The sequence below is a fragment of the Motacilla alba genome, chromosome 3 (genome assembly GCF_015832195.1).
Source record: "Motacilla alba alba isolate MOTALB_02 chromosome 3, Motacilla_alba_V1.0_pri, whole genome shotgun sequence".
NCBI lineage: Eukaryota > Metazoa > Chordata > Aves > Passeriformes > Motacillidae > Motacilla > Motacilla alba.
Genome location: NC_052018.1, coordinates 95,085,266 through 95,096,474, shown reverse-complemented (window position 1 = coordinate 95,096,474; position 11,209 = coordinate 95,085,266). Strand labels below are relative to the sequence as shown.

The window sequence follows — 11,209 nt, the reverse complement described above, 5'->3', positions numbered from 1 at the left end:
CCAGCCCATGGTGGCACAGAGCACTCTCCTCGGTGACCAGGCACTTTGGAGCTCTTTGGAGCCACTCTGTCCCTTTGTGCCTAGAAGATCTGCCCTCAGGCTCATTCTGCAGGTGCCAAACATGGAAGTCCTTGCTTTGTCAGGAGTTGGAATTGGACCAAAAATATGGTTCCCTGTGACCATAGGCAACTTTACTTCATTCAGGTAAGTCAACTGCAGTGTCTGCACGCACAGAGGAGAGGAGTGTGGTCAGGACAGAGCAGGGTTTTGACCCTGAGGCTGCCTTTGGATCAGCAGGCATTGCCCTAGCAGGAAACGGTTGTGGTGCACTGCAGTGTGCCCAGGACCATGGCTGTCCTGCTGCTCAAGATGTGTTTTAACCAAAGGTCTGCTGGAGGAGTTCCTTCACTTGAGTAAGGAATTCCATAAGAATCTTGATGGGGAATGGGCAGGAGTTAACTTTGCCCAATGTTGGTACTGGAATTGGTTTTGGAGAGGGGGTTGGTCTTGGCCATGGCTTCTGAGAGGGTTGTAGGGTGGGAATATAATTACTCCAGGTGTATGGAGGGATCAAAAAATGACTACATGCCCGAGATGTTGGAGAGGAAATTCCATCTGGGCTCAGATTCATGTGGAATAGGATCCAGTCATAGAAGTACAGAGTGGAGATGTAGATTCCAGGACGCCTTGCTCTGGCACAGCCTTTTCCCCAGCTGGTTATTCCAATGACCCACCAGTAGTCACTGTTTTTCTCTTGGCACATGAGAGGACCACCGCTGTCACCCTGCAGCAGAGCAGAGAGTATTCAGGTGGTGTTGTTGGCACCTGCCAGCACTGGGGCTGTCTCCTTCTCTCCCACAGCCCCTGCCAGACCTATATTCTGGGAAGAGGAATGCTCTGCTCCAGGGCTGAAGCCTCCAGAAGCTTGGCTGTGAATGGCATGGGGTCCTATAGGGTAGGGCTCTCTCTGTCATCTCTGCACAGGACTCCTGGATGTACAGAAGATGAACATTTGGCACCTGGATATCTGTGCTGCCAAGAGCACTAGTGGGGCTTACTGGGCTTTTGGCACAAGGGGAGCCCTGGGCAGGCAGGTGTGGATGGGGAGTGTGTGGGAAGCCCCCACAGCAGTCAGGGAGAGCTGGGGATGGGACAGTGACTGAGTGGCCAGGCAAAGCAGGCCCTGGGCTATGTTGGGGCAGTGCTGCCCAGGCTGCTGGAGCTGGGGTTTGAGTGGCTCGTGGCACTCTCCTACCTGGCAGGTGTCGATGTTGCCATGTGGGTAACCAGCACACACATTGTGGGTGTGGATTTTCCCTGCATACCAGCGGCTGCTGTTGCAGAGCTGGACATCGATGAGCTGGACCTTGGCCTGCTGGAGGTGATCACTTGATTTTTGAGCTGTTAGCAAGAGAAATGAATAAGACCCCAGCAGCTCCTTCCCAGTTCTCCTCCCATGGCTATCTTTTGGGGGATCCATGGCTTGGCTGTGCCTCTGCAGAGGCACTGGAGCTGCTGCCAGCCTTTGGGGTGCGGGCCAGGCCCATCTCTGCAGAGGTGCACATCCTGCAGCCTGGATTTGGCCTCTGCTGTGGGGAAGCCCAAACCCTCTCCCCAGTGTGCTGAGCTGGTCGAGGAGTCGCTCTTGGGGACTCACCTCTTGGAGCAGTGGAACCCCAGCCAGCCACCCAGCAGTTTTGCAGCTCTGACACTCTCAATGTGGTGTCAGGCACACAGGCCAGCTGGATGTAGGGACTGCACTGGACAGGCTTGCTCAATTCCATCAGGGCAATATCATAGCTCATGTCATCAGGGTTGTAGTACCGGTGTATCAGCACCTGCTTGACATGGCGCACTTGTGCCCCATGGCCTGGCTGAGTCAATTGGGTGGCCCCAATCACCACATACACCAAGCTGATTTCCCTAGAAGGCATGGAAAAAGAGCTGAGAGGGAGCACAGCCATGTGCCACAGCAGCCCAGCAGTCTGCTGGCACGGCAGAGAGAGCGGAGTGCTCTGGCAGGTATGAGTGCCTTTGCACACCTCTAGGCTGGGGGAATGTCAAGCTGGAGGCTTCTAGGAAGCCTTGACACAAGCCCAGGCTACTCCTGAGCAGTGTGGCAGCCTGGCTGCCTGACAGGAAAGGGCATGGGAATAGCGGGTGGTGCTGCTGACAGGGCACCTGCTGGTGTTGTGGAGATGTCCCCATTCCCTGCTCTTCCTTACGTGACCTCATCGAAGCAGTGTGCTGCTGTGAGGACCCACTGTTTGCTGATGAGGGACCCTCCACACAGATGTTTCAGGCCTGGTATCCAGGGATGCTGGATGCTGACGATCCAGGGCCAGGCCCCTGGCTTGGCACCTGTGCCACCCACAACGCGTGTCATGCCGTAGTCATAAGCCACGTTGCCATAGAAATTAGTCTTGGGGTGATAGACAGATGGCACAGCTCGGAGCCCGCAAGTTCCTCTGCAAGCAGAAAGTAATTTCCATGCTGCTTCATGGCCTGCTGTGGCTCAGGCTGAAGCTCAGCCCTCTGCCCTCCCCACAAGGGCTTGCATGCACAGCAGGCCAGGGAAGCCCATGGGGTGTCTGTCTGTCTGTGCCAGAACCTGGCTGCTGGCAAGGAACTGAGGCTTCCCATTGTGGGATCTTGTCCTACTGGTGTTTTTACCTGAGATGCTTTTACAGAATGTTTTGACCTCAGACCGTGGCAGACAGTATGCTGAGAAGGGACACTTGACCAGGCCACAGTGGGAACCATGGGGTCATGGGAGTTAGTAGTTTGCTTATATAACCTTCCTATATTTGGTTAAGTTTCCAGTTTTCCTTCACCTTTGGTCAAGACCATTTTCTTATCAGGTCATATCCTGAGTTCACCTTTCTGACTGGACATTGTGCCTCTATACCTTGCGGCATTTGCCATGCCAAAAGGGTCTTCAGAACCTAGCCTCTGTACCTCTGTGATGTTTGTTATTTTTGCTATCAAAGTTTTTTATTATCTGGATAGTTCCATTGTTCCTGTCCTTTTTTATTTAGCCAGCTCCTCCCAGCCAATCCATGCAGGCGAATCACAGTGAGCTTCTACACTCATACCCCATGGTGGGTGGGAAGCTGTGGCCCAGCCATGGGGGACAGGCGAGTCCCCTCCAGGGAAGGCCGCAAGTGTTGCTGTGGCTCCCTCCCTGGGCCTGGGGCCACTTACCCGCAGGTGTACTGGATGCTGTGTGCCAGCCCAGCCACGGTCAGCAGGATGAGGAGGCCGAGCCAATTCATGGCTGCCAGAGGCACGTGTCAGCTGCAAGCACTGAGGGCTCCGTGCAGCAGCACAGCCACAGCCGCAGTGCCCGCAGCAGCCGTGCTGCCCATGGTGCCCTGGGGCTGATGTCACGGAGAGGTGGGTTCCATGTTCTGGGCCTGTGGCATGGGGCCCACTTGGGGAAGAGCTGCATCAAATCAAGGAACCACAAAATGGTTTGGGCTGGAAGTGACCTTGAAGATTACATAGCTCCAACCTGCTACCTTGGCAGGGAGGGATGTCTTGCACTAGACCCACAGTGTGCACAGCCTGGCTCAGAAGCTGTCCTTGAACACTTTGAGGGATGGGGCATTGAAGTACTAAGTTCTGATCAACAGGCCCTGACTAAGGCCAGAACAACAGGCCTTGACCAAGAGGTGGCCTCTGGATGAGTCTTCCAACCAAATGTTGTCTATGTCCACTCACTAGCAAAACATGGATTTACCTTTCCATACTTATGGACTGGACAAGGCCCTGTCTCGCCTTTTTTGGGGGGTGTAGGATCACAAACAACTCCCTTGGTTCCTCCTGAAGACCTCCAAGACATTTGGGGAATCCCAGTAGGAGACTGAAACAACAAGTTACTGCACTAGAAGTTTTAGTATCTTGCTTATCCACTGGTATAAAACTGGGGACCTCTCACAGCACTCTAGGGAAAGGTACCAGCAGGATTACCCAGTTGCTGTCAGTGGTTCCCTAGTCCTTCACTATGACAGTGGCTTCCCCCCAGTTGATGGGCAGGCCTGGATGATGGTCAAGGATTAGGGTAACTTGTGATATGTCTTTCTTCATCACTGTAGGCAGTTGTTTATAGTAATGATTAGATGCATTGTGTAGTTTATCCTTTTGTAATTCTTTGCTAATGATTTGATGTCCTGCTTACTTCTCATTTTGCAATTCTTTGCAGGTTTGAATTTTGTAAATTACATTTATTCCTGAAGTTGGTGTCTGTATCTTCTGTGCTGACCCTGCCTACAGGAAAAACAGGCATCCACAGCTGCTCTGGGTAACCCATGCCAGTATATCAGCAAGGATTCCTCAAATTCCTCACAGTCAAGAATTCCTTCATATGATCTCAGCTGATGTTACCTCTGTCACTGTGAAGCCATTGTCCCTTGTCTTATCAGGACCTGCCCTTGTAAAAAGGCTCTCTGCTGCTTTCTTTAGGCCTCTCTTCCTGCAGGATGAGGCTGTGCAGTCCCCAGCGCAGGCAGCAGCTGAGGAATCCATTTGGGGCAGGGAGCTGGGTGTGCAGCTGCAGTGCCAGCTGCAGATTGAGCTCTGGCTGGCAGGAGCCTGGGACCAGAGGCTTCGCACCCTTTGCATAACAGCGGGCACAGGGAGCAGGCCAGGGGAGCGGACACTTAGTGGAGTTTGGGATTTTCTTTTCCTCTCCTTTTTTTTTCTCTCAGGGAACTTTCTCCTGTTTGTTGCCTAAGAGATGGGAACAGATACTTTAGAGAGACAAAAGATATAGCCAAGGAGGAGTGGGAAGGGTGCAGTTTCCTGCTGTCTCTGAGCACTGAAGTTCTCTTGGGAAGTGTTGAGATACTGTGAGATTTGGGCTGGGGTTGAGGGTCTAGGCTCAGCTCCTCACTATCTCTCACTCTCAGGGCTGGAGGGGAACAGTCCGGTTTGCTGCTGTGGTGGGGTGAACTTGCTGCCACAGAGGAATTCTGTCCTGAACTGCTTTTCTCCTTTCTGTGGGTGAGCTTCTGCTCGCAAGAGCGGTTGTTGAACTGGGACCTTTCTAACACTCAGCCTCACTGGGAAGATGATCCTGACTCCTTCGCCCTTCCCAGAGGGCATCTCTCAGCAGCTTGTGGCTGCTGCTTGTGGTAGCCTGGCAGCCACTGCCCAGCTGTGCTGTTTTATGCTGATGATTTACGCTTTTTTACTACACATTAACCTGACACTCAGTGCCTGCCCAAACACTGTGTGGATTCTAGCACAGCTCTGGAATCTTTGCCTGACTTTGTCGCTCCAGGATGGGCCTGCCTCTGCTGTTCCAGTCTGTTGCTCCGAGGATCCTGCTGCAGTCCGTTTAGCTTTCCAAGTGGCTCTGAGACCGGCTGCTTCCTGTGAGCTTCCAGAGTAAGACCCTTCTTCATCTCTTCTGTCATTCCCGTGTGGAGCGAGGCAGCAGAGCCCTGCAGCCGTGAGGGAACCATCATACCAGCCCTGTCTGGCCAGAAGCCACCAGCGCCCCTGCTGGCTGTGACTGGAACTGCACCGAAGGGGAAGCGTCGGCAGCCAAGAGAAGGCTGGGTCTGGGTTTCTGTTTCTGTTCTGTTTGTTGTTGCTGCCAATGTTGTTTTTTGTTTGCCTTGTTATACTACTAAAGAACTGTTATTCCTGTTCTCATAGCTCTACCTGAAAACCGGATAATTTCAGAGTTACAATAATTTGGAGGGCAGGGGGTCACATTTTCCCTTCCAAAGGAGGTTCCCGCCTTCCTTGCCAGACACCTGTCCTTTAAATCAGGACAACACTGACAGCTGCAGCAGGAGCTGGTGGTTATTTATGGAATGAGACATCTGCAACTCGGCTGATGGAACTTCCGGGTGGAATGGGTACAGAAACCTGTTCTGACTGGGTGAGAGTGGCATGGGTGGTAATGCCACCGTGGGTGGATTACGGGGTGTCTCCATGGCCGCATTAGAAGCCCAGATAGTCCAGTTCTGATCAGAACTGCCTGTCCGAGTTTCCAAGCAGTGCCTGGCCACTGGGGCACCTTAGCAAGCCTTTTAGTGATATCAGCTCTTTTGTGATAATCAGCCCATTAGTGATTTCAGCTCTTAGCTTGCTAGGCACAGCAGGGCAGGCCTGGCAGATGTGGGGAAGAGCAGGGGAGAAAAGCCATGTGAGGTTCTGCAGCGTGTCTTTATTGATCTTCTTGGGGACAGCTCTTCTGCGAAGGGTCTCAGTGACGGCTCCTCTACCGAACCGGGCAGAAGCAGGGGTTTATACAGGGTTTATGGGGATTGAGAATTGTCCAATGGTAAGGGTTAAAGGAAAGTGACCTACAGTCTTACAGAGAGATAAGCAGGGTCCGAGGATGGGAGAGAGGGGCTCCTAAAGTCCTATTCACCATGACTTGGCATTTCCTATCTTAGGCTGCTGTACGCCAGGGAAGCCCTGCAGGCCCTGTGCCTGCTACAGGGTGGGTAATCAAACAGGGCACCTGACAGCTCACTGAAGCAACCCTTGTCCCTGGAATGGTCACACAGGGGAGTTTCTTCACCCCCATGGTATCCCAGATAGGAATGTAGAGGAGTAGCTCTGGAGCCTCCCTCCTCCAAATATGCAGCTGCTGGGATTCAGGGCAGGAAGGAGACAGAGGAGGAGTGTTATAACTCCATGTGCAGAGTCTGTGTAAGCTATAAGGGTGCATTTGAGCCTCTCTATTGCTGTGACATTTGATGCAGATTTAATGAAATCATGGGTAGTGGGTGGAGAAGGCATACACACCATGATCAGCCTAAGGCGGCCACAGAGGAGTTGTGGAGGCCCCCGTAAGTTCTGAGGTGGAGAGGCTCAAGTCTCTGCTTGAAGCTTTTGGAGACAGGCACAGGGAAAGCGTTGTGTCCCTTGTGCCACACAATGGGTGCTAGACCACACACAGAAGGGGTTGGAAGTTCCTTCTTGGTGTTACAGATAGATAATGAGACAATCAGCTCTCGCAGTTAAGGAATGAATATTGTGTGAATATTAAGAGTAGCTTTATTGATGTATAGTTATGTTATTGTAGTTTAGATGTCCTCTTTCTCCCCATAGTTCCCTTTTCCATGTCCTCGCTCTGCATTGTTACCATCAGACAGCCTCAGTTGTCTTAGACAAGTAGAAAGAAGACATGTACACGTGCCCCTTACCTGGGGCAGTTGGGAATGGAAAAGCTTGTTGTTAAAGGGGCATGGCATGACAACACCTGACCCTCCAATCAAGTGGAAAGAAAACAGTTTCCACCAATAAACGGCAAAGAAGAGCTGACTGACAGAATTTGGGAGGGGCCAGGGTTGGCTGATGCAACCCCTGAGATTATAAACGACTGAGCATCCGTCTTGAAGAGGAACTGGCCGCATGGGAAGCAGCCATGAAGGCAGTTCCCAGCACTTCAACTTTTTTCTTATTTAGTCCTTTTGTTGTATTTTTGTTAAGGTTTAATAAACCTCTTAGAATTTTAAAAGTAAGCAGTTGTCTCTCACACTGGCATGCAAAAAGGGGTTTCACATGCCTTGAAGTGTTTGATATGATGGGAAATATCCCTGGTTTAGTTGAGGAGATGTCCATGGCTGAGGTTGTACAGAGCTGGAAGAAATTGTTTGGGCAGCAGAATTTTGCCAAGACAGCACAATAAGGTTGTTACAGGATGATTGGGTGACTCTAAGCTGGTCTGCTCACTGGACAGGGTAATGGCCATCCCCAACCCTAAGTGACACTCTTGCACTCAGTGTCTTTAGTGAGCAGGCAGCTTCTGACATCAGAAAATATTTGAAGAAGCTTATGTCAGGGTGGCAGGGACCAGTACAGATGTGGGGTGGATTTTCTGAAACAGAGTGAAAATTTAACTGGGTAAAAATCCATTTCGGATTTAGGTGAAATGTGCCATTTTGAATTATTTAGTCTGAAGCTTGCTTGCATAGATGAAATATGCTGTTTAGTCTGTTAACTCTGTACTGTGCTTAAGACTGCCTGTTCTCGCAAAAAGCCTGTGCTCGCAAAACTGTCTCAGCCGAGGAAAAAGAATGCGAATTTCCAAGCTGGAAAGAGTGACTGGGGGGGAAGGGTGGGAGCTTTCTTGAACTTTGAAACAAATACGAGAGCCAAAACTGAGATGGACAGGATGACCCAGGAGTTCTTTCTGTACAAGGACTGATAAAAAAACCAAACTAGCTGCAAGTGTAACACGAAACCAATAAAATTAATATGCATGAACCTATTGTGAAACTCTATGCATATGTTCAAGTAAAGGGGATATAAAAAAGGTTTGGAATTCTCAGGGGTGCGCATGTCCTTTAGAGGGAATGATCCCCACATGCATCCAGCGCTGTAATAAACATACTGGCTTTACAACTTTTACAAGTTGTGGAGTTAGGTTTTTTTCCGCAAATCATTTTGGCAAGCCAGCCAGTACATCATCTCTGTCCCCACAGGGGCGGAGGGGGGGCGGACCTCCTAGGTGTGTCCCGGGATTTTCCCTGGAGGAGGTCCGCTCTGTCTCGGCTTGCCTCCTGCGGGGACAGAAAATGACCGGCTGGTGTGCAGATACATGGTATGTATATCAAAGGGCCCTGGGGGAGAGAGAGATAGGGCTGCTGGTAGGCCGCTCAGAGACATCTGAGTGCACAGCCTTGTCCCGGTGCTTGCAGGCAGCTATCTGCCGAGAGCACAGTTCATAGCAGAGGTCCCCTAGTTGATAGAGTGACTGGGGGGACTGGGGACAGGTTCACCGCTAGGGACTCTGGGGGTGAGTCGAGTGAACCTGAACTTTATGTGCTTGTGGTGTCTGGACATTGTCGTTAATGTTAATGTGTTTGTAATTGTGTGAGTGCATGGTGTATGAGAAAGCAGGTGTACCACAGCGTGCAGGGGGGAAGTTCTACCTGCGTCTGAAGTGGCTGGGCAAGGCCTGCGGTGCCGGCTGGGGCAGGCTGTGAGGGCAGCCAGCAGAGAAGTGGAACAAGTGGAGAAATGTGAGTGGGGACATTTATTGTGTTTAAAGGCAGTGATTCGTATAGACTGTGCACATTTTAACTGTGGCTAGACAAACTCAGGGGGTTCCTCTGCCCTGGTGGCTTGGACTTGATCCCTGGGAGTTTGTCAATCTAGTAATTCATTGGATCCAGTTAATAATTTTACTGTGTGCTGTTATTTTGATTGTGTCCAGAGTGTGTGAAGATGAGAAGAAACTGATGTGGGTAAATGCTGAAGTGTTGTATGCTGTGTTGTGTTGAGAAAAGTGGGCACTTTGAGAGATACCCCCTTTCCCAGTGGGTTTGTGTGGTTCTTCCCCCGCATTGTGGTAATTTGATTCTTGGGATTGTATGGTTGTGTTTGTGGGGATTTTCAGATTTTGTTTGCAACAAGTGTAGCATTTTATGCGGAAAAACTACAGTATGGTGATTTACGTTTAACTGTGGTAAAACAAGTTAAAGGATATCCAGGAATTCCCCTCCCACAGCAACTTAAGCCCTGACTCTTGTAAATTTGAAATACAGGGGGTGGGGGGGGCAGGGCGGGGGTTTGTGTTTGTGGGCATATCAGAGTTTTTGCTGTAACAGACAAAGCGAGTGTCAGTGTGTCACCATGATATTTTTATGAAAATCCTTTGCTAGGATTTTTTTTCCCTGAGAAGCTGAGGAGCCTCAGGAAAGAAATGTAAACAACAACTATCTGCTGCTGTGGAATGCAACAGGTGCTTCTTTGATTGGTCCATGTGAGGTACTTAATAACCAATCAAAGATCCAGCTGCATTGACTAGCTGAGTGTCACGAGCTTTTGCTATTCATTCCTTTCTATTCTTGTCCAGCCTTCTGAGGAATCTTTTCTCTCTATTCTTTTAGTATAGCTTTAATATAGCATTTTTAATATAATATGTATCTTAATATAATAAATCAGCCTTCTGAAAAATGGAGTCAAGATTCTCCTCTGTTCCCTTGTCGGGGTTGCCTGCAAATCCCACATCAGTGGAAAAACAATGCTTTAATTGAAGATTTCATTGTACGGTAAGAGAACTGGAAAAGACTGAGATTTTGTAAAGCAGAGTTTAGGTGGAGGAGACCAAGACAGGCACTTTGTCATTTGTGTTATTCTAAGGAAACAAAGTCTACTCAGAGAACTATAAGAATTTCAGTAGCAACCGGTCACGAGAAGCAAAGAAGTAATAGGGTGTTTGAATTATTAGAAAAGAGAGTTTCAAGTAATTTAAGAAACCCAGCAGAAATAATTAAAGCTGAGTGTGCTCAGCCTATTTTTATACCCCAAGACTTTGAATTAGGCAAAGAGTTTAGATGGAGTAGAAAGATGGGGACTAAGAAAATGGAATTTTTAGTAGACACGGGGGCAACATACTCAGTGTTAAATAAAGCCTCGATGCCTAAACCAGATGATTCTGTTATGGTAAGGGGGCAACTGGCCAATCTGAAAAAGCATACTTTGCAAACCATCAAAATATTCATAGGTTTTTGTATATGCCCAACTCTCCAAAGGCCCTTTTGGGTAGGGATTTGTTGGAGCAGCTGGAAGCAAAGATCACATTTAAAGACAGGGACATTATTTTGGAGGTAAAGGATCAACAATATGTAGACATACTAAGCTTAATTTTAACAATTAGTGAAACTGGAATTAAAAAATAATGATGAAACTAACAAGAAAATAATGGATCTGGAGTTTCCTGGGGTATAGGCCTCTAACATACCAAGGAGGGCAGAGAATGCATCTCCTATACAAGTTAAGGAAAACAACAAGTCTGTAAAAGCCTGATCTGCACCCGGTGGTGGCAAACCCATACACCTTGCTAACATGTGTGACACCGGAACTAACCTGATTTACCATTTTAGATCTGAAAGATGCCTTGTTTTGCCTCCCTATCCACGAAGCCAGCCAGAAAATTTTTGCATTCGAATGGGAAAGCCCTAAAAGCGGGCGCAAAACCCAGCTCACATGGATTGTATTGTCCCAAGGCCCTCAAGGCTTCAAAAATTCCCCCACTCTGTTTGGGGAACAACTTGCAAAAGATCTAGAGTCCTGGGAAGCTTCCCAGGAAGAAGTAAGGCTATTGCAGTATGTGGATATTTTTCTAGTAGCCACTTAGACAAGGGAAGCATGTATGGTCTGGACGGTAAGCCTTTTGAATTTCCTATGGCTCCAAGGATACAGAGTATCAAAGAAAAAGGCACAGGTAGTGAAACAG

General features: G+C 49.2%; 1 protein-coding gene across 1 annotated transcript; it reads right to left on the bottom strand.

Moving 5' to 3' along the window:
• Positions 1-376: 376 nt before the first annotated feature.
• Positions 377-3,275, bottom strand: LOC119699134 (acrosin-like). The gene is made up of 5 exons (XM_038132182.1): positions 3,205-3,275; positions 2,226-2,468; positions 1,658-1,923; positions 1,256-1,401; positions 377-784 (listed from the first exon to the last, which is right to left on the bottom strand). Exons 1-5 carry the CDS (start codon positions 3,273-3,275, stop codon positions 377-379), a joined length of 1,134 nt encoding a protein of 377 aa, XP_037988110.1.
• Between the last annotated feature and the right edge of the window lie 7,934 nt (positions 3,276-11,209).